At 36.1% G+C, this 23,111-nt stretch overlaps 1 protein-coding gene across 1 annotated transcript; it reads right to left on the bottom strand.

Moving 5' to 3' along the window:
- Positions 1–1,307: 1,307 nt before the first annotated feature.
- TYRP1 (tyrosinase related protein 1) lies at positions 1,308–22,822 on the bottom strand. The gene is made up of 8 exons (XM_066254744.1): positions 22,660–22,822; positions 21,788–22,241; positions 20,376–20,698; positions 17,160–17,364; positions 12,602–12,769; positions 10,004–10,183; positions 3,559–3,705; positions 1,308–2,377 (listed from the first exon to the last, which is right to left on the bottom strand). Exons 2-8 carry the CDS (start codon positions 22,170–22,172, stop codon positions 2,172–2,174), a joined length of 1,614 nt encoding a protein of 537 aa, XP_066110841.1. The 5' UTR covers positions 22,173–22,241; positions 22,660–22,822; the 3' UTR covers positions 1,308–2,171.
- Between the last annotated feature and the right edge of the window lie 289 nt (positions 22,823–23,111).

Here is a 23,111-nt window from a genome sequence, read left to right as displayed (position 1 = left end):
CACGTCCACCAGGGGGCGATGCTCTGCCCATCTAGGGCGCCGCTCTGCTGTAACCAGAGCCATTCTAGTGCCTGAGGCAGAGGCCACAGAGCCATCCTCAGCGCCTGGGCCAACTTTGCTCCAATGGAGCCTTGGCTGCGGGAGGGGAAGAGAGAGACAGAGAGGAATGAGAGGGGGAGGGGTGGAGAAGCAGATGGGCGCTTCTCCTGTGTGCCCTGGCCAGGAATCAAACCTGGGACTCCTGCACACCAGGCTGACGCTCTACCGCTGAGCCAACCGGCCAGGGCCTCAATTTTATATTTCTGACTTTCCCTTGCCCATATCAACATTACCTTGAACTATGTTTGAAACTGCTTAATAAATGCTTATGAAATGGAATTAGCCCTGGCCGGTTGGCTCAGCGGTAGAGCGTTGACCTGGCATGCAGGAGTCCCGGCTTTGATTCCCGGCCAGGGCACACAGGAGAGGCGCCCATCTGCTTCTCCACCCCTCCCCCTCTCCTTCCTCTCTGTCTCTCTCTTCCCCTCTCGCAGGGAGGCTCCATTGGAGCAAAGATGGCCCGGGCGCTGGGGATGGCTCTGTGGCCTCTGCCTCAGGAGCTAGAATGGCTCTGGAAGCAACAGAGTGATGCCCCAGAGGGGCAAAGCATTGCCCCCTGGTGGGCATGCTGGGTGGATCCCAGTAGGGCTCATGCGGGAGTCTGTCTGACTGCCTCCCTGTTTCCAGCTTTGGAAAAATGAAAAAAAAAAAAAAAAAGAATAAAAAAAATGGAATTAGTAAATTATTCCAAATCACTCCAAAAATATGAAGTGGGGAACTTAGTTTCATTGATGTTTATATATAAAAAAACCTTACATTATACAATAATTTATCTGAAAGCTATGAGGATGCAAATCAAAATGTATTCCAAGAGAATAAATTGAGTAATGCTATTTGAAAGATAAAAAACAAACAAACATGTTGCTATATGCACTCTATTTCATTAACACATTATGTCTATCTTATACACATAGCCTTAAGATTGCTTAATATAGGGTAACCAATCAAGTACACATAACTTTAATCTTGTTTTATTTATTGAGCTGGGAATATCAGTCTAGCCATTTTCTATAATGTATGATTACTATTGTTATTATTTCTTTTTTAAAATCAATTTCAATTAAAACATTTCTTCACTGTGACCAGCCTATAGAGTTCTTTATTGGGAATATTGTTTCAGTAGAAGATGAAAAAAAATTTATGATAGAAGATAGGAAGAAAAAGAATGACATTCTTGTAGAATTTCATAAAAAAGAGGATCAGTGAAATAACATTTTAATATTTTATTTGAAAGTACATGAAAGTCTGGTAAGTGATAAGGGAATGCTATTTGAATTAAACACAATTGACTAAAATATATTTGTAGAGCACTATGGTGCATGTTTTTCACCTGTATGCCTGTGCATCTCAGATATCAGAAGAGGAGTTGGGAGGTGAAATGTATGGATGGCTAGCTCCTTTTTCAGTGTATTGAGAAGTAGGAGAAAACAGGAAGTATCAATTCTCTTTAAACAAATAAAAGCTTTATCTCTTTAAAGTATGACAAAGATTGTGATTTTGTTGTGGTTTTGAACCTTAGACTAAATAATATATACTTATCCCTATGCCCAAAGGAGAAGACCAGTTTGAAGAAGTTAATTGAGATTCCATTTATAATTCTATATAAAATTTTTAACTAATAAATGTGACTTTCTTTATATCTGTTGGTCAATGTCAATGAATAGAAATGTATTTACATTCTAACATTGTAGAAATGCCTGCTCAGGGGTTTTAATCACGGATTTTCTATTAAATATGATTTTTTTTTTCACACAGAAACAATGCAGAAGTAGCTTATTTATATTATCATACCACCTTTAAAACATGCCAAAAATCTTCACACTTTCTGCTTAAATACAATGGAGTTGGTGCAACCTGCCATTTTAAAAAGAGCTGAAAAATGAAGCGTGTTGAAAAGGTTGTGACTCTTCCCAATTCTGGAAAGTAACATTCAGAGCTTTAATTCCAACATGTGCATGCTCAAGGAAGAAAGTAACAGAGTAAAAGAAAATACAGTCAGTTAGTAACTCAATCTATTATTTTTTAACCAGGGATTTTATAATACTAATGTAGAGAGAATAAGTCTTTTATACTTAGACAACAGACTGATTAGGATTCTGGAATGTTTCATGTTCTTCATCGTAGTGTCGATACTGGTCAGTGAGGAGAGGCTGATTTGCTTCATCCATTTTGCTTCTGGCACGAATCAGACAAGAAGCACCCACGAAAATGACTGCAACCAGTAATAAAGCAGCAACTACTGCTATGGTAATTATCTCAGAAATACTAAAATCCCGACCTATTGAAAAATAAAAAGGGAGCAAAAAATTAATCTTATAATAGTTGCCATCAAATATTGAATACCCTAAACTTAGGCACTTAACAGAAACCTTCATACTTAATTTTTATTGGCCATTTTTCCTACTCTAGCACTTGTCATCCTGACGGCACTTCCTAATTTCTCATAATGAGTAATCTTTACTGGGAAAGTTACTATTTTTATTCTAAACATGAGGAAACGATGGTTTAGAGCTGAAAGTTATTTGGTTAGCAGGTAGTAGAGTTGGTTTTGGAGCTTAGGTCTTTTGGAATCCAAACCCTATGCCAGGGGTCCCCAAACTTTTTATACAGGGGGCCAGTTCACTGTCCCTCAGACCATTGGAGGGCTGGACTATAAAAAAAACTATGAACAAATTCCTATGCACACTGCATATATCTTATTTTAAAGTAAAAAAACAAAATGGGAACAAATACAATATGTAAGATAAAGAACAAGTAAATTTAAATCAACAAACTGACCAGTATTTCAATGGGAACTATGGGCCTGCTTTTGGCTAATGAGATGGTCAATGAGCTCCTCTCACTGACCACCAATGAAAGAGGTGCCCCTTTTGGAAGTGCGGTGGGGGCCGGATAAATGGCCTCAGGGGGTCACATGTGGCCCGCGGGCTGTAGTTTGGGGACCCCTGCCCTATGCTATTCCACTATACCTTGCTGCCCTTCTTGAGAAAGAGATTTAAAACTAAACAAGAAAAGTTTTTAATTTCAAAATCTCAGCAAAAACATCTCTGATTATATCAAGCCGTTTTAAATTATTTTTTTAAGGAACATTATAATGGAGAAAAATTAGGGGCCTAAGCTCACAACTCATTTTCTCTGCTTACTAAAAATGTGATTTTTCATAGTCGCCCCCTCTCAGCCTTGTCTTCCTTATTTGTAAAATCAGGATTGTAATACTTATACAGAGGGATATAGGATTAAATGAGACAGTGTGCTATATGTTCAGCTCAATACCAGGTCAGAGTGGGCTCACAACAAATGTTAAATTCACTCTCTTTATGCCCAAATAGAAATCCAAATGAAAGTTTCTAAACACAAGTGGAAAAGGCAAGACTCAGAAATACGGTGATGATTTTACTTCGAAGGTTACAGATTTGCTTTTGGAAATTTCCACAGTAAAAACGTATTTTCAATACTCACTTGGCCATTGAACTTCATAAGTATATCCCAGGTTATCTGGAGCAGTAACAAACATTTCTGTGTTGGTGATGGGAGGCCAGAATGGCACCATATTGTATTGTCTGTTATGTCCAATAGGGGCATTTTCCAGTGGAAATGTAGATATATCTAAAATATAACAAAACATCTTTTTAATATTAATATATTAGCATGTTCTGACATAAAAAGTTTTACTACTGCATGACAAGGAATTGCATAAAACAGATTTCAAGTGCTTTAAGTAAAGCACTAACATATTATTCAATAAAAAAAAGTTTCGAAGCAGAAATGTTTTCGTATTATATCATCTTAGGTGATCATTAATTTTTTACTTTTAAATTACAGAAATTAATTTGAATAAAATTTGTTAAGCTTATTTTTCAAAGCTAAAGGAAAGCTAAACCTGTAGTTTGCTATAGCATTATCTATCATTTAAATTTGAGAGACAATTTCTAATAAATGTCTCTTCTTGATTGGGAATGTTTCTCTTTGGCATTTTTTATTTTTTTCTGTTTACTTTTAGGGAAATAAATATCAACTTGTTTCTAAGGTTTTACTCTGTTGGCAAAAAACACTTAAAATTTTGAGTCAAGGTCCTGAATCCTATTTGCTTCCTGCAGTAGTCTCCCCAGATTCATGGTTTTGCTGTCCATGGTTTCAGTTACCTGTAGTTCTATGGTCTGAAATTATTAAATGAAAAATTCCAGAAATAAAAAAAAATTATAAGTTTTAAATTGTGCTCCAGTTCTGAGTAGTGTGATGAAATCTTTTACCCTCCTTCTCTGTCCACCCTGGGAAGTGAATCATCCCTTGTCCAGCATATATACTACCTGCTCATTAGTCACTTAGTAGCCCTTTCAGTAATCAGATCAACGTTGTGATGTTGTAGTGCTTGTATTTAAGTAATCCTTATTTTACTTAGTAATTGCCCCAAAGCCATTCATATAACTGTCGTTAAAGTATATTGTTATAATTATTCTATATTATTATTAGTTAGTTTTGTAAATCTATTAGTGAATGTAATTTATGTATTAAACTTTACCAAAGGTGTGTACCTACAGAAAAAAACAGTGCATAAAGTTACAGAATTGAGCACTATTTGCAGTTTCAGACATGCACTGGGGGTCTTAGAACATGTCCCTTTGGAAAAGGGGAACTGTTTTATTTAAATACTAGTCAAAGGTATTCATATTATTAGTGAGTTTTTTGTGTGTGTGTGTGGCAGAGACAGAGAGAGAGAGTCAGAGAGAGGAACAGATAGACAGGAAGGGAGGGAGATGAGAAACATCAATTCCTGGATGCGGTTCCTTAGTTGTTAATTGATTGCTTTCTCATATGTGCCTTGACTGGAGGGGTGGGGGGCTACAGCAGACCGAGTGACCCCTTCCTTGAGCCAGCGACCTTGGGCTCAAGCTGGTGAGCCTTGCTCAAACCAGATGAGCCCATGCTCAAGCTGGTGACCTCAGGGTCTCGAATCTGGGTCCTCTGCATCCCAGTCTGATGCTCTATCCACTGTGCCACTGCCTGGTGAGGCATTAGTGAGTTTTTGTCATAAGGGATAAAAGTACTGAAATGTTTTTTGTGGGAAGAATTTTTCTTTTTTGTTGTTATTCTGTATGTTGGTACAATTAAGTACCAAACAGAACATTATAAAAACCAGAGCTGGAAGTGGTCTTGGGCACTACATTAGTGGAAATAAATGTAGAAGAGCTGAAATATGTGAGAAAGCTAGTAAAATATATTTTGTTTTTAAGAAGTATATTACTTGGACAGTCACTGTGTTCCCATGAGCACAGAAGAATATTTTAGAATCTAGTTTAAAGAACAATTGAGTATAGAAATGGCAGTTGTGTTTATATTTTTGTCACTTTAAATTTACTATGTATTAATGTTAATTAAGTATTTATCTGTTAACATTTATTGAGCTCCTTGTCTAGGCATCGGGCTGTAGCATTGAACAAAACAGACAAAATTCTTTTCACATTTTGGAACTCACATTTTGGAGTACTACTTTTTAATTACTTATTAAAGTTAATAAGGTAGTTTTTTAAACTTCTCATTTCACCTTTACTGAATCCTGACTTGATGAGCCTTAACCCAGTTCAGCTTCAGTTGAGTGATAAAGTTATATCCATTAAAATAATGGAGGGATAATAGTAAAAATAGTTAACCTCTCTATGCAAGTTCCTTTCAGGGGATCCCCCTCTCAGTGTTAAATGTAATGTGTTATCCCTCTGACTCGTTCTCTTTCTCCATTCTCTCTCCACTGTTCACTCAGCTTTAGCCACAGGGGCTTCTTTGTTCTTTTGTCCCTCCAGTCCTTTTTTATTTTATTTGTCTGCAGAGACTTTATCCCATGTAACATATTATGTATTTATTTATATTACTTGTCATTTCTACTAACAGATAGGAAAGTTCCAAGAAAACATTTATTTGTATGAGAAAGCAGTCAATGAACAACTAAGGAGCCACAGAGAAGACTTGATGCTTCTCATCTCTCTCCCTTCCTGTTGGTCTGTCCCTGTCTGTCCCTCTCTCTGTCTCTCCGTCTGTCACAAAAAACAAAAACAAAACACATATATTTGTGTGTTTTGTACACTACTGTATATATAATACCTAGAATACTGGCTAGGAAATATTAGATGCTCAAATAATATTTTTTTTTTTTAATTTTATTTATTCATTTTAGAGAGGAGAGAGAAAGGGACAGAGAGAGACAGAGGAGAGAGGGACAGAGAGAGAAGGTGGGGAGGAGCTGGAAGCATCAACTCCCATATGTGCCTTGACCAGGCAAGCCCAGGGTTTCGAACTGGCGACCTCAGCATTTCCAGGTCGACGCTTTAACCACTGCGCCACCACAGGTCAGGCTCAAATAATATTTTTTAAAGATTTATTGAAGCATAATTGTCAAATAAAAGTCTATATATTTAAGGTGGACATCATGATTGTGCACCTTAAATACATCAATTGGCCAACTGATATATGAAAAGGTGCTCAACACTACTAATCACTAGAAAATGCAGATCAGAACCACAATGAGCTGTCTCCTAAAAATGTTAGGAAAGCTGATATAAAAAAGACAAGAGATAAATGTTGGTGAGGTTAATGAGAAAAGGGAAGCATTTTACATTCTTGTTGGGAATGTAAACAGGCACAGCCATTATGGAAAACCATTTAGAGGTTCCTCAAAAAAATTAAAAATAAAACTGTCATATGATCCATCGCTTCTAGATATATTTTCACAGAAAATTAATCAGTCTTTTTCTGAGACAGTACACCCTCATGTTTATTGAAGTATTATTGAAGCATTATTCACAATAAACAAGATATGGAATAAAAATATTTGTTAAAGAATTTTAAGTGTGTGCATGATTACTTCATTTCTTTGGGGCTTATTAAGTAAAGTAGTAATTGGTCTAGGAAATGGACAAACTTCTTCTGAAAAATGCATTTAACTTCCAGGCTACTATATTTAAAACTTAATTTACATGATTCTTGAATGAAAATGGAATGAATTAAATGTATATATAAACACATAATTTAGTGATTATAAATGAACGTTAAATGAAATAGAGTTTGGATACTAGTCATCTCTTATGTCTAATGAGAGGATTCTTTAATATACATTACAACGTGAATGACTAATTTTCCTCACCAGTAAAATGTAATTCTTGTTCCATTCTGAAACAAATAATTCTATAATTCTATGATTTTTGAAGTGTATTCTATTTCTGTATAAACCTTTGGATACATTTTGAATCATAATACCATTTTCTAATTGTAGATTTATTTTCAAAAAATATTTCTGCTATATGAATATTTTAAAAATTCTCCCAATCATTTTTTTCTTCCAAACATAGTTGTTCTGTGACTTTTTTCCTTTTTTCTTTTGAGTTTAGCTTTAATGCAGCTTGTGTTTGTGTTGCTTTATTCTCTAAATTTATGTTCACATTTTATTAAAATATGCTACAAGTCAGCTCTCCATTGTGTTTCTTTTTCTTTTTTTAAGCAAGGGGAGGAAGAGAGAGAGAGAGAGAGGAGAGGAGGAACAGGAAGCATCAACTCTCAAACGTGCCTTCACCAGGCAAGCCTGGGGTTTTGAAGCAGCAACCTCAGCGTTCCAGGTTAACGCTTTAACCACTGCACCACCACAGGTCAGGCCAGCTCTCTGTTTTTAATTTACGGTACTTCTCCCTTCTTAAATATCAGGTCACTAGGAGATCTTATACTACAAGTGTACAAACAGAGGATGCAAAAGTAAAATAACTAAGGAACAGAAGTATTTTCTTGGTTCAACAATGACCCTTAGATTAAGATCCAGATAACTATTAACAAATTGATTTGAATGTGAAATAATGATGTTTTCATTCAAGATACATAAAGCAAAGGAATATATGTTTTCATAGTTGAAAGAAAGCTCCACTTAAGAGACTTGCCAGTTCACCCAAGATTATTCATTTCTCCAGTAATGCTAGCATCCATTGCACTGTATGTGGTGGAATAGCTACAGCCTGTACACTGTTGTTTAGGTTCCAGAAGTGTATGAGTGTATGTTTAACAATTTTTTTTAATTTTTATTTTTTTACAGAGACAGAGAGAGAGTCAGAGAGAGGGATAGATAGACAGGAATAGAGAGATGAGAAGCATCAATCATTAGTTTTTTGTTGCGCATTGTGACACCTTAGTTGTTCATTGATTGCTTTCTCATATGTGCCTTGACCGCGGGCCTTCAGCAGACTGAGTAACCCCTTGCTCAAGCCAGCGACCTTGGGTCCAAGCTGGTGAGCTTTTGTTCAAACCAGATGAGCCCGCGCTCAAGCTGGCGACCTCGGGGTCTCGAACCTGGGTCCTTCCTCATCCCAGTCTGACGCTCTATCCACTGCGCCACTGCCTGGTCAGGCAGTTTAACAAATTTTGTTTTGTTTATTCCTAAATGCATTCCAGCTTACTTGTTATTGTAATAAAAGTAATCTAGCTAAATATATATAAACATAAAGTGATGATTATGAATGAAAAAGAGAGAGATGTTGCTTTTATAATAAATAAAAGCTTTTGAAAGGTTTGTTAAAGATGAATGGCTAAAATTTTGCTATAAGATTAGGAGAGGGCAGTATGATTATAAAAGGTTAGGGGAGCATTGTGAAAATCTAGAATAATACTACACTGAGACTGCATCTGAAGGATTGTTAATTTCATATTTTGCTTTAAGGAAACACTCTAAATTATAAGTAATTCATTATGGTTGTATGTATGTATGTAAATTCACGTGAAAAACAAGGTGGAACTCCAATTAATGAATTCATAGCAGATAGACAAGTGAACAAATTATATACATATACACATATTATATATATACACACACACATATATACACATATATGTAAATTATTTGCTTGTTAAATGATTTTCTGACTGAACAAACTATTTTGACTAACATTAAATAATGGTCTTAATCAAGTTGAATTAAAGTCTACTGTATACACACAAAAATAAAAGGCTGAATTGGATAGATAGATGAATTGATAATCTCCAATATTATGTTTATGTATACATGATGAAATAAAGGCACAGAAGCTAATATTTAGAACCCTTTTAAAATATAAAAATTCATGATGTTTTAACCAGAGGAACAACATTCTTTGTTTGAAAAGTAATGTGGAAAAATGAAAAAAATAAAAAGATAAAAGTAATGTGAGCCTCTCAGCTGAGTAGAAGGTAAGAGAAAGTAGCCTTGTAAATAATATTTTAAAGAATACATTAAAATAACTGGATGGAGGGTGGCAGAGGACGATCTCTCTTTGGGTGATGGGTATGCAACATAACTAAATGACAAGATAACCTGGAAATGTTTTCTTTGAATGTATGTACCCTGATTTATAGATGTCACCCTATTAAAATAAAAATTTATTTATATATATATATAAAAAAAGAATACATTAAAAATAAAATAAACTTATTCTGTGGTGTGACATAAAATCAACATTAACTTTTCAAGTTGAGCAAAATATCCATTTGTTAGTTCATAAAGTAATAAAACTGTGGATTATGAATATAATACTTTTTATCTTTTGGGGTATCAATGAAGAGCTTTGTAAGGTTTTCCCATCCATATTAAAAAGCAATGAGGATGTTCATTGGAAGATATGAGGAAGAAGTTTGGGAAACTATAAAAACGAGAAGGGATTACTTGCTAAATCCTATTGAATGCTATAAATATCTTATAATAACAATTCTGAGAGAATTCTTCTCTGCATTTTCAAAGTGGTTCAGAATATTTGGAAATGGCTAGATATTATAGCTATTTTATTCTTATTTCAAAATGTAGTCTATGTGTGTCATGTGCTTAGCCTTAAGCAATAAGTATGCCATCCATCTGAACAATCTTTTTTTTTGCTGAGCCTGCAAAAAGCATGTAAAAGTGTCTCACCAGCATTGTATCTCCTCATCCATTCATCAAAGATTGCATCAGTGAAAGTATGTAAGAGGATAAAAATAGGATCATTTGGAGATAAATGGGTTTGTCCCCCTGTTCCATTCAGGAATAGATGAGCCAAATTGTGAAGGCTTCGAACAGCAGGGTCATACCTTCCTGTGGGATCACTGTAACCTAGATATCAAAATAGAATGAGAAGAGGAAAAATCATTACAAGTATATTACTTTTCAAGTCAACAGCAGTGATTATGCTGAGAAACAATTCTTTCCTAAACTAGCTTGTCAGGACAATTTTTACCTCAATATAATAGTACTGTTTCTGTCCTAATGGTTAGCAATATTTGCTATAACCAGAGCTAGGTTAGTTTTAAGTTTGTGGCATGGCATTCTAACTGTAGCCTCCAGGTTAAAAATAATGACCTACAAAGGATACCAGTCAAAATATATAGAATACTCTATTTAGACAAGGCAAACATTGTGCTAAGTGATAGTGGAAATCTCCAGCTTCTACTAGAAACTGCTGATACTATTGAAAGACCACTCTGATGGTCCTGGAACTTAAATTGCCAGATGTTACTTCAGTTTCCTGTGTTATTCCCTTTGAATGACTGTCAGCATATTTATTTTTGGAAAGTTATTTTTGTGGAGAAGTTACAACTTCTCAGCGCTTTCTTAATACCTCTGTACTAGTTTTAAACATCTGGAAAGCCTGCTGTCATAATATTTATAGTACTTTTGATAATGATCTCTATTCCATATACATATTTCCATATTATATATGTAATTTCACATACCTATTTCCATATTATATATATCTCATATTATATATTATATATTTTCCCACATATATTCCCATATTATATATATATACACACATACATATATATATATAATGTACATATATTATAGAAAAGATGAGATTATATCACAAACAAAAATAAAGGGTCTATGATGTTGGATAAAGTTATATGTGTCTTTTGGCCTTGAAAGACCAGAAGTGGGAGATCTGGGAATGGTTATATTTTATAAAACCAAGTTATAATTTAAAATAAATAAACTTACTTGTGTAATTATACTTATTCATTTTCATATATTTGTTTCATAGTTTTTTATTTAAAAAAGTTTGGAGATTGCTTGTAATGTATATGGCAGGTATCTAGGTACCAGTCTTTTTATACATCTGTACAAAAATCAATATATTTTGTCTTCCTTAAAAAAAATTTCCATTGATGTGGGAGAGAGAAAGAGAGAGAAAAGTATCAATTTGTTGTTTTACTTCATTGTTCCATTTAGTTGTGCACTCACTGAGTGCTTTTCGTATGTGTCCTGATTGTGGGTCAAACTGGTGACCTCTGGTGCTCTGGGTCAGTGCTTTATCCACTGAGACATTCGGCTAGGGCCAGTATATTTAGTCTTTCATTATTTTTATTTTTAAAAAATATTTTATTTATTGATTTTACAGAGAGGAGGGGGAGGAGTGAAAAGTATGAACTTATAGTTGCTTCACTTTTGTTGTTCATTGCTTGCTTATAATATGTGCCTTAACTGGGCAATCCCAGGGTTTTGAAACAGTGACCTCAGTGTTATAGGTTGATGCTCTACCCACTGTGCCACTACAGGTCATGCAGGTTTTGTCTTTTAATTAAGTATCAATAAAACATGATCTGCATTCTTTTAGAAATCAGTATGTATGACTTCACTTTATATATACAAGTTTAGTAAAAATACAGTGATTATTTATTGAATTATCTCCTAATAAGTGATTCACTTATAGTTATTAAAACGAATATAAAGAGAACAGAACAGCATATAACTTTGATGATAAAGGGAGAAAGAATTGAAAATAATTATCAGATTTGTACATCAAACATCTCAGATCATGAGGACAAAGATAGCACTTCCCGTCTGTGTGGGGGGTGCATGTCTAACGTGCGCAATGCCGTATTTAAGATAAATTTTGATAGTAACAAGTTTATAGTAAAAAGTTTTCTATTCCTTTAACACTTTAAATATGTATCAAGCATGTTTTAGAGGTTTCAAAATTTATGTCTAAAGACACTGACTTAGAAAATTTGGATTTGAATCAGTGCTGTTACTAAGTAGTTGAATAACTTAGGAACTTTCACTTATTTGGACCTCAGTTTCCTCAGCTTTAAAATACTTTGAATTAAATAAGAAAAACGAAACTAAATATCCAAGAGCTTCTCTAATGATTAAGAGATTGTTGTGGTCCTGGCTGGCTAGCTCGGTTGGTTAGAGCCTCGACCCGGAGCACAGAGGCTGCTGGTTCGATCCCTAGTTAGGGCACATACAGGAACAGATCTACGTTCCTGTCTCTCTCTTTCCCTTTCTCTTTCTTTGCTAAAATTAATAAGAAAAAAATTAAAAACAAAAGAGTTTTGTGGTTTGATACTTTTTCTTTAAGGAAGTTCTTTTCTGAGCAGAGAATTAAGACTACATCATCCTGGGGAGCACCCTTCAGATAAACGCTTTGGATCATTATGGCATTTTAAGATTTTTCAAAGCCATCAGGATTTGAGTGCTTTGCTGTGATAACTAGATCAAGTCAAAGCACCGATTCTGTTTACTTGCCTTCCACTGTGTTTCGGAAACTGTTTGTGGAATTGGAATAGAAGGGAGGCGTGTCAAATATACTGACTTCCAAGCACTGAGTGACGTCCTGTGGCTTGGGAAGACGCTGCACCATTGGTCTTGCCACATTTCCAGCTGGATTTCTCTTGATTGGCCCACCTTCTGTGCCTGGGAAAAAGATGAGGTAATCAAACATTATAGAATTTTTTTTTCATTTTTCTGAAGCTGGAAACAGGGAGAGACAGTCTGACAGACTCCCGCATGCGCCCGACCGGGATCTACCCGGCAAGCCCACCATGGGGCGACGCTCTGCCCACCAGGGGGCGATGCTCTGCCCATCCTGGGTGTCGCCATGTTGCGACCAGAGCCACTCTAGCGCCTGAGGCAGAGGCCACAGAGCCATCCCCAGCGCCCGGGCCATCTTTGCTCCAATGGAGCCTTGGCTGCAGGAGGGGAAGAGAGAGACAGAGAGGAAAGCGTGGCGGAGGGGTGGAAAAGCAAATGGGCGCTTCTCCTGTGTGCCCTGGCCGGAATCGAACCCGGGTCCTCCGCACGCTAGGCCGATGCTCTACCGCTGAGCCAACCAGCCAGGGCAAACATTATAGAATTTTAAAGATCTTATCATTGCTCTTTAAATATTCATGTATAGCATGGATACTCAGTGATAGGTTCTCCTTAATAAGAGAGAAATTAAAAAAAGATGCTTTTTAGTGTCATTGTAATGAAAAAAAATCTAAGTTACTGTGTCATCTTCTCTGAACAGAGTAGATAAGTGATACATAAAATCACCTGAAGGAAGAAGTGATCACAATAACAGAGAGCCTGGTACTTATTAAATCAACATATGCTGCTTTCATGAGAATGTATTAAAAAGAACATTCCATGGAAAATTGAATTTTGCCAAAATAATCTCAGAAACCTAAATTCTGCACTGACGTCTATATTTCATATATATGTGGAGGTTTGTACTGAATGCTATCTGTTTGCAGGCCTTCAGAGAAATAAAGAAAAACAATCTTCAGTTTTAATGAACACATTTTTCAGCAAGTAATTATTAGAAATAATCAAGTTTCTGAAGAGCACTAAGACTAACAGGTAAATCAAGAGCTGTGATACTAGGGATACTATGCTAGATGCTTCTTAAGGGAGGGAAGGAGATATCTTTCCCAGTTGGATGGATCCAGAAAGTGCCCTAAAGGACTGAGAAGAACTTCCATATATGAAATAGGTGATATTTTAGGCAAAAGTAGTAATAAGAGATGATAAGCTTTCTTCTACTTATAAGCCGCATCAAAGCAAGAACTTTCTCTGTGTGTTTTTTTTTTTTTTTTTTTTTTTTTTACAGAGACAGAGAGAGAGTCGGACAGGGATAGACAGATAGGAACAGAGAGATGAGAAGCATCAATCATTAGTTTTTCGTTGCGCGTTGAGACACCTTAGTTCATTGATTACTTTCTCATATGTGCCTTGACCGCGGGCCTTCAGCAGACCGAGTAACCCCTTGCTCAAGCCAGTGACCTTGGGTCCAAGCTGGTGAGCTTTGCTCAAACCAGATGAGCCCACGCTCAAGCTGGCGACCTCAGGGTCTCGAACCTGGGTCCTCGGCATCCCAGTCCGACACTTTATCCACTGCACCACTGTCAGGCACTTTCTCTGTTCTTGTTCACCAGTATATCCCCCAGTTTTGGTGCACTGCCTGGCATATAATAGTTACCAAGTAGTTGTTTGTACATGTTGTCATATGGGATAGATCATGCTGGTTAAAGCAGAGGGCCTGTTTTGGGGATAGCTTTCTTGGGGTTTGTGGCCATGTAAGAGAGTATTACATAGTAGGTAAGATGGGATGCCAGACAACCATAAAGTGAAGAAATATGAAAGCCAGATGAGAAAGTTATATTTAATTCAGGAAGTGGGAGAAGCCTTAGGCAGATGGGAGGAGAGGAGTTTGGTTAGGAGCGTTTGCATCAGTCTGTCTCTGGTCTCCAGAGTGCAGCATTTGTGCTTCAGAGGGGACACGCAGAGGAACTACTTCTTTGGGTGGGAGAGAGAATATTTCAGCATCTATCTATTTTCATTTTACCTTATTCATAAAAATCCTAATTGTATGTTTTATAATTAACATAATGATTAGTACCTGATGAATTAGCATAACTGACTTTAAATAATATAAAAATAAAACATATGCCTACATTGATACTAGAAAATGCAAGTGCATTTATTAAAACTTACAGACTCTCATAGCTAAACCATCAATTAAAGCTGATATTTTGGATAATGCTGTTCAGGGAGGTATCAATGTATCACCCCAAAAAAGTATTGACTACATTGGTTTTAAAAAGACTGTATCCTAATTTTCCCTCATGGAGTTTCATAGTGTAGAATTTTGATAGTAAAGAAACTAGGTAAACCAATTTAATTTTAACCTAGTGATTTTAAAATTTGTTTGCACATGGATAACTTCTGTTATTGTACCTATTTTTTATTTTTAAACAAAAAATAAGAAATTACATTTGACAATCAATATTATTTTAGTTTCTAGTGGTTAGACATTTCTATAACTTACAAGGTGATCTTCCTGTTAAGTCTAGTACCTACCTGGTCCCATACATAGTTATTACAATATTTTAACTATGTTTTCTATGCTGTACTTTAAATCCCTTTCCATTACAACTAAATTAACATCTTATGGATTAGAGTCATGTAGAATTTCTGTGCATGAATGAATGAAAGGTTCAAAGTTCTGAAGGAGAAAGTAGATTTGAAAAGTATTGTGAAGAAATAACAATGTTTTTCATCTGTTAAATCAAAGGATATATGTTAGTGGCTGAAAGAGTATTAGGGGTCAGTAATTCATGCTTTCAATTTATATACTACGGTACATTAATGGGATATTTAAAAGATACTGTACAACAAGCATATGAAAACATAGGCATAGAAAGTCTAAAGACAATCCACTGTAAAGCTACGCATTTATGGCATAGGCATAGAAAGTCTTAAAGACAATCCAATGTAAAGCTACGCATTACAGATGATTGCTGAAGTGACATGAATGGACATTTCATTCAGGAGAAAAAACAGAAGGTGAAAAGAATTGCTATGAGGATTAAATAAGATATCATATTAAAGCATTTAACACACTATCAGACACAGTATATTCAATTTTAGTTTTCTTTTTTGTCCACTGGCCTAATAAATTAATTGTTTGGTATTTATATCTTGAAAGAGAAATCTTAAAATTTGTTTTACCTAATATACATTCAATTGGTGTGTGTCAGAATTATGTTATTTTAAATGGCAAGAAAAACTGTAATAAAAAATCTCCTATGTTATAATTTGATTTATCTATTTAAATTGTGATGTATTTTGTTATTAAGTCAACAGGGTAATCAGAAAATGTCTTTAAAACTTCCAGACAAAATATAATAACCTGATTAGAAAGAGATGAATGTTTTGGTACCTAAACGGATCTTGATTCTCAATTTTATTTCCCTAGCACAAGGTGCAACTGCTTATTAAACATGACAAGCTAATAAAAATTTATTTTAATTATTAGCTTTTATGGGAGACATTTCATATATTTCACTCTTTTCTTGTTTGTTTTATTAATTTTTTATTTTTTTATACATATCACTCTTAGTTTTAAACACAGCTAAATAGTCTTTTGATGGCAAAAATTCACTTAATTCCTATGTTTCACTTAGAATAGTCTCTCTTTACATTGAAAAAAATAATTTAATATTATTGATGCTTTAAAGAATATATGCCAAATAAATGTTATGAATTTAATAATAGAATAAATTCCCATAATTCTAGTTTTTGTATGGAAGAACAAATGTTCAAAATAGGCAGCCATGCCTAAAGAGGAAAAATAAGATGGGATATGGAGACTTAAATGATTAAGACTTTGTGTTAGGAGGACAGGGCCAGATAATACTATCATCCAAGGAAGAGAAAAGGAAGCTCAGGAGCAGATCCATATGTAACAGAAATGACCTATGGCAGAAGTGGTGGTCAGAGCAATGTAAAAGGGATGCTAGGACAACTAGGTAAGCATTCTGTCTATCACCTTTTGATTTTTAACTTTCTGACTAGGTTAATATCACAGTAACCTAATAATATAATTATTATAAATTTATTATTATTATTATCATCATCATCATTTTTTTTTTTTACTCCTAGGGCACTTCCAAGTCTTTCTGCATAGTTCAGATTTCCTAGGGAAGACTTTTCTGTAAAATTCTAACACAAGACACATGATCATGTGCTGAGTGTACTTAGAGGATTGATTTATACCATTAGACGTTTCCAAAATAAGAAAATGAGCAATATACTTACCAAACTGCTCTAGAAAAGCAACCTAAAAATGTATAGGCACTTAGTACCCCCTGGCACACCTTATATAGTATCTTGAATATCTTAGTTCCATGAATATTTATACATTTATTATCTGTAATAACAATAGATTGTATTCTGAAGTCCTTAGTAGAATGAAGGGCCTTTGGACAGCACATTTACTCTAATAGGGAATACTGAATCCTAGTTATCACTGGGAACTTACTGTTACAAAGGGTTCCTTGGGTATCGTAATCTTCCAAGGATTCACAGACCACTCGCCATTGAGAAAAGACAGAGTTCGGGCTTATGAGACTGGAATCAAAGTTGCTTCTTGATCCCATCAAGTCATCAGTGCAGATGTCACAAACGTTTTTACCAGTCGCAAAATTCCAGTAAGGAAGAGAGAAAGAAGGATTCTGCAACATGTCCTAGGTGACAGAAAGTCTTGTTAGCATTCTCTGCTTTTGTTTAAAAGTCTCCCTCTTAGCTTGGTTCACTCCCGGCAGTCAATTTCTATTAGTCCTTTTCAGCCACTTAGGAACTAGTTAGTGTGTCAGTGGTGTCTGAGGAGCGGGAGGACTTAAATACCTTATTAATAAAGCTGCTAATTTACTACAAGCAATTGCTTTAGGCACTAGATGGATTCAAAACTCCATTCATTATACAGAAGTTCTTGCAGATGATTTTTTTAAAGGGGTGGGGGAAAGGGTCTTCTTTTTGTTTTTTAGACAGGTAATTATATTTCTATTAATTATAACAGGAATTATCAATAACTTCTACTCCCTGACATTTCCACTTCCTTCCATTTTCCTATCTCTATCTGAAGCACTGCTGGCTCTTGATCTAGAGCCAGATAGAGCCTTTGACATATACATATATTTTGTGGAGCAATACCTTTTGTTTTGTTTGTTTGTTTAACTGGAATGTCTTTAGGTGTTTGGATACCAGTGTGGCCACAGGCTACACAGGCTCTTTCACACTTAATTTATCTGCCTGGCCTTTGACGATCTTATACTTAGAGACCTCTGCTTCAGATTCTGAACTATAAAACTCGTATCTACAGGAAATGCTAAAAGGAAGCAGAATATTTTTTTGTGTATCCAGGTCTTTAGAGCAGAGACCTAGTTTCCACTTAGAGCTGATTGCAACACTTTTTAAAATGCTGGACTCTGGACTCAAGATCACATGCATCTTTTTATTGGGTTCCTTAAAACATATATTTATTGTACTTGTTATTTTTCATTCCTTTTGGTCTTTGGGGAGTTATATTTAAAGTGTCGGATTAAATGGAATTGCCATTGTTTTATTCCACTTTGCATGCATTTGGTGCATTACTACTGTCTTACTTTAAATTCTTTTTAGGAAGCTTTTCCTTGTCTTTGGGATGTTTTAGATGGCCAAAAGCTTTCCAAGGCATCTTTAGTTATTGATCTACAGGGATGTAGGGTCCTCATTTAGAAGCCATTGTTCTGGTTCACAAATATTAGTGACAGTTTCCAGAGGATTATTAAGAGTCCGTTTGTGGTTCAGCAACTGACATTTGGGAGCTGGAGCATATTCATGGTGCATTACATATAGACTGTAATTTGTTGGATCCCTTGTGCTGTTGGGTTTTAAAAATGTAAGTAGTCATAGATGTTGAAGTTTACACAAGCAAAATTGAAGCTTTTAAATACTTTCCATCTGCCCTTTCATTTTTGTGTGCTTGTGGGAAAATGACTTGAAGGCATAAAGATCTGGAGTTGATTACAAATGACAGATTTATCTACTCATAATCTATTAAATGTCTTAACTTGTAATCAGAGCTATAAACTAGGAAGTGCAGAGTATCAGATGAATTCATTTAATCACTTTCAAAGTGCATATGAATAGACTACTTTCATACAAATATTTTATTCTGTATTTTGGTGCATTAATTCTCTCTAACCATTTATTTTCTTAGAATAATGCTAGACACCAGCATACTACAAATTGATAAGTGAACATCTTTTCGACCTTTAGATATTTTGAGTTAATTTTTAGATTTTAACTTGGGAGGAGGAATTTGTTGCTGTTATTTCCCATAAAAACTGTCTTAATTTCTGGATTTCTTAATTCTAATACATTAATAAGATATAATAATTTATTATTTATTTATTTATTTTAGGTAAGAGGAGGAGAGATAGTGAGGTAGACTCCTGTGTGTACCCTGACCAGGATCCACTTGACAACCCTATCTTGGGCTCAAGTACTGAGTTATTTTTAGTGCCTGAGCCTGACATGCTTGGATCAAATGACCAATCCTCAGCACCAGAGGCCACTCTCGAACCAATCGAGCCACTGGCTGCAAGAGAAGAGGGAGAGAAGGGGAAGAGGGAGAAGGAGAGAAGTAGATGGTTGCTTCTCCTGTGTCCCTGACCGGGAATTGAACAGAGGATGTCCATACACTGGGCTGATGCTCTATCCACTGAGCCACTGGCCAGGGCCTACAATTTCATTTTAAAATCACAATACTTTTTTTAAAGAAACAGCAATTAGTAAAAGAAACAGTATATCTCTGTTAACAGATAATTTAATGTGCTTTGAGCTTATTTGTTTAAAAATATACAGGAAAGCCTGACCTGTGCTGAAGCAGTGGATAGATCATTGACCTGGAACATTGAAGTCACTAGTTCAAAACTCTGGGTTTGCCCGGTCAAGGCACATATGGGAATTGATGCTCCCTGCTCCATCCCCTTCTTTCTCTCTCCCTTACTCTCCCCTTTCTAAAATAAATAAATGTTTTTTGTTTTTTTTTAAATAAATAGGAAATAACTGTGTTTGGGTTAAGGTTTACTTTATGCCAATGCCTTGTGATAAAAATGATATCTAACTGATCGGATGTTTTTAATAGATTTCTTCTGTAAGCCTAAAAGTGGTAAGAGGCATTGGAAAAAAACAGTGTTTAATGAAACTATGACAATATAAATGGACAGGATCTATTTACATCATTTAAACTCTATACCACATTAGAATCACTCTCTGGTATGAGTTATCTACCTGGAACTTGGAAGACTGACAAATTCATACACACTTGGCTCATCCAAGCCAATAAGGAGCATTGGCTTATGTTTGAAAAGAAAGACCTATCAAATGAGATTCTTTTGTTGCAAACTATATAAGTTTTGTTTTAATTATGGAGCTGTAGAACATGTCCAATTCTTTCATTTATACCTACAAATGTCTTATTTGGCTTCTTCATCATTGAGATTATTTTCTGTTCACTTCACAAAAGACCAGAGTTAATTAATAAATAAACAATTAGTACAAGGAGAGACTTAGAATGCCTAAGACAGATTGACAACCTGAAATTGCTTTGTCATGGCACATTCTGTTCATTTGGAACACAATGAATCAAATGACTTACAAACACGGCACCCTGTGTGTAAAGGATCTGAACATCGAAATGTTTTATGCATACCTGCATGTCTCTCTCCAGCTGCAGAAGGTGGTACCTGTGCCATGTGAGAAAAGCTGGTCCTTCATGAGAGAAATCTACTTCACCAAAGCTTTCCTGTCCTGGTCCAAGGAAAGTCTTTTTGACTGAATAATAGTGTGTCCAAACAAAGTAGTTATATATGGAAGTATTCTCAAATTGTGGTGTGTTGCCATCTGGCCCCAATATTTCTTCTGATCTCCTGGTGGCTATGACAAACTGAGGGTGAGTTGTACGCTTTGCCATATTCAGGGCCTGGACAAAGTAGTTCTTTTCTTCTGTACTTAAGTCCAGAATGTTTCTCCTGACTTTAGAGACAAAGTTATAACATGAAAACCTCTGCCTTGTAGGAAAGGGTAGATAATCAGCATAATAATCTTCTAACACACCATGTCCCATTTGCCCATAATCATAGTATGCATAGATGCTTAAATAATTTTATACTTTTAAAAATACCCCTTGCTGTCTATCCCTCCCCCTCCCTCCCTCCATACCTTAAGCTATCCCTCTCCAACTTAATCTGGATTCCCAATAACTTTCTGTAATCTTACCTGTGGACTTTACGACTGTATTCTATTTATTTCTGCTCACCACTGGCATATTTCTTCAAATTTTATACATTTTAAATATCATGACTCTTGCAAAAACCAGGAATGTGATACAGCACAGAGGTTAAGACCAGAGACTCACTCTGTGACTGCACACGTTTCTCTAAGCCTCAGTTTTTCATCTGTGAGGTGTGTGTAAAAATATCTCTTTGCAGAGTTGTAAAGATTAAAAGGTATACACATCAAAAGCAATTAGGCCACAGCCTGGCTCATAAGAAGGACTCAATGGGCATTCTGTTAAAGCCTTGATCTGGCACATAGAAAACAATCAAGTTTTGCCGGCTGTTACTATTTAATGCTTTGTTATTTATTGCTATTTAGGCGGCAGGCTGGGTTCATCACCTAAAATGGCTAAATTGAATCATCACAGTGGAAAATTTCTTGGTGGGTTAGCACAGATAGTAGAAGAGGCTCATGTATTATATTATAGCTAGGCAGATCTCAGTATCAATTGCAGGTTTTCCAAGTGCCAGCTGTGTAGATTTGTCCTTTCTGAACCACACCTATGCTAATTAACATAACTACCTTGAAGAATTACTGAAAGTATAGTCGGAAACATCTAGCACAATTCCTATTATACAGTGGTTGTTCAACAAATATTTTGGAAGGAAATATTAGTCAGGTGGCCTGAGCTTTAAGCTCATCCCCTTAAATTAATTTCTTAATCTCTGTAAGCCTCTTTCCTCAACTGTGAAGAGAGGATTGAGCTCTACGATTTCCAGGTGATCTTCCAGCTCACATGAGTTGGGGCTCACGCAGGACTGTCTATCCATTTATATCCCCACTTACCTGTGAGAACCCTCTGGTCACAGGCATTTCCTCTCCACCCATGACGGCAAGTCCCACAGTTGTGTCCTGAGAAGTTGCCATTGCAATGACACGTCCTATTGAAGAACCTTGTAGGCCAGCCCTCTCGATCATCTTGGCCATCATGAGGGTATTGGGGGCCATGGGGTCTGGAGTCTATAGTCACTGCCTCACACCTGCCCCTCCCTGATGAGGAGCCACAGCGGTCAGTCCCAGGCCCAGACAGCGGGAACAGGTCTGGGCAACACACACCATTTCTCAAAGCCTCAATGGTGGCACACTCTCTTGGAAACTGAGCCCAAGCCTGTGGAATGAAAAGCAGGTGCAAGAAGATGTATCCTAGAGAGAGGAGTTTATAAACTTCCATTGTGCTTGCAGCCAGACTCTGGTTCCGCAGCCCTCCGTGTGGAGACTGAGGCACATAGATAAATTCAAGCTGAAAAGGAGAAAGCAAAACTGAATTATGCAAGGTTTGTTTTGCACTGTTATAAATGGCATGAGCCCTTTCCAACCCTTCCAAATCTGTAACATGACAATTCAAGTAATAAAAATAGTAATTTACTTTTAAAATTTTGACATGTATAATATCTACATAATTAAATCCCTCGTTCTAGTCATTTAGTTTTCTTTGCTTTTAATTTCTATTTATAAAAATACTTATCCTGGACGTCATTTTATCAAAAGCATTCATTAGCAGGTCACCACTGTGGGAGTGGTGACACATTTAACCATGGGGCTGAAAGAAGAATTGGGAGCAGATTTCCAGCAAGTTAATTTTCATGATTTAAAACCCCCCATCCTAATGGAGTTTTGGCTGGATTCCATCTACTTCCCATAGAGTTTCTCTCCAGTACCTTGAACTCCTGAGGGGATTCTTTGCTGAACCTCTCTTAGAGCCGAGTGTTTTATAGTTGCCAGTCCCCTGATGTCAGAGCTGTTAATTGCATGCAGGTTTCTGCCTGATAACTAATCACAAATCTGCTCACCCAAACCTTGAGCTGCTGGTTTTCTCCGCCCTTTACTAATCCCCTTTCACTTCAGTGAGTTTTTCTGCCTTTTAAGTAGTTGGTTAGCACATGATTCCCTTCCCACTGATCTCCTTGTGATACTTAAAGTTTTAGGAAAAGGTCAGAGGCACTAATTTGGAATACAACAAATCAGAGAAATCAGAGAGCTTTTGTTTCCATTGTAGAGAGTTTATTTTATGTCGGAAATATATATATATATCTTTGTTGGTCAAATAAGTTTGTAAATATGATATATATGTTTGCTTGCTTATAATTTGCATTGGGTGTGGGGGACAGGC

Source organism: Saccopteryx bilineata, chromosome 2 (assembly GCF_036850765.1).
Source record: "Saccopteryx bilineata isolate mSacBil1 chromosome 2, mSacBil1_pri_phased_curated, whole genome shotgun sequence".
In the NCBI taxonomy this organism is placed as follows: domain Eukaryota; kingdom Metazoa; phylum Chordata; class Mammalia; order Chiroptera; family Emballonuridae; genus Saccopteryx; species Saccopteryx bilineata.
The sequence above is the reverse complement of the archived record's forward strand: the minus strand, read 5'-3'. Positions and strand labels throughout refer to the sequence as shown.

Excerpts from the sequence above, each read along its gene's own strand:
- TYRP1 (XM_066254744.1), bottom strand. The coding sequence starts at position 22,172 with ATGGAAGTTTATAAACTCCTCTCTCTAGGATACATCTTCTTGCACCTG. Across the intron at positions 12,770-17,159 it reads CCAAGGAACCCTTTGTAACA|GCACAGAAGGTGGGCCAATC; the intron begins GTAAGTTCCCAG and ends TCTTTTTCCCAG. Across the intron at positions 2,378-3,558 it reads TTATGAAGTTCAATGGCCAA|GTCGGGATTTTAGTATTTCT; the intron begins GTGAGTATTGAA and ends ATTTTTCAATAG.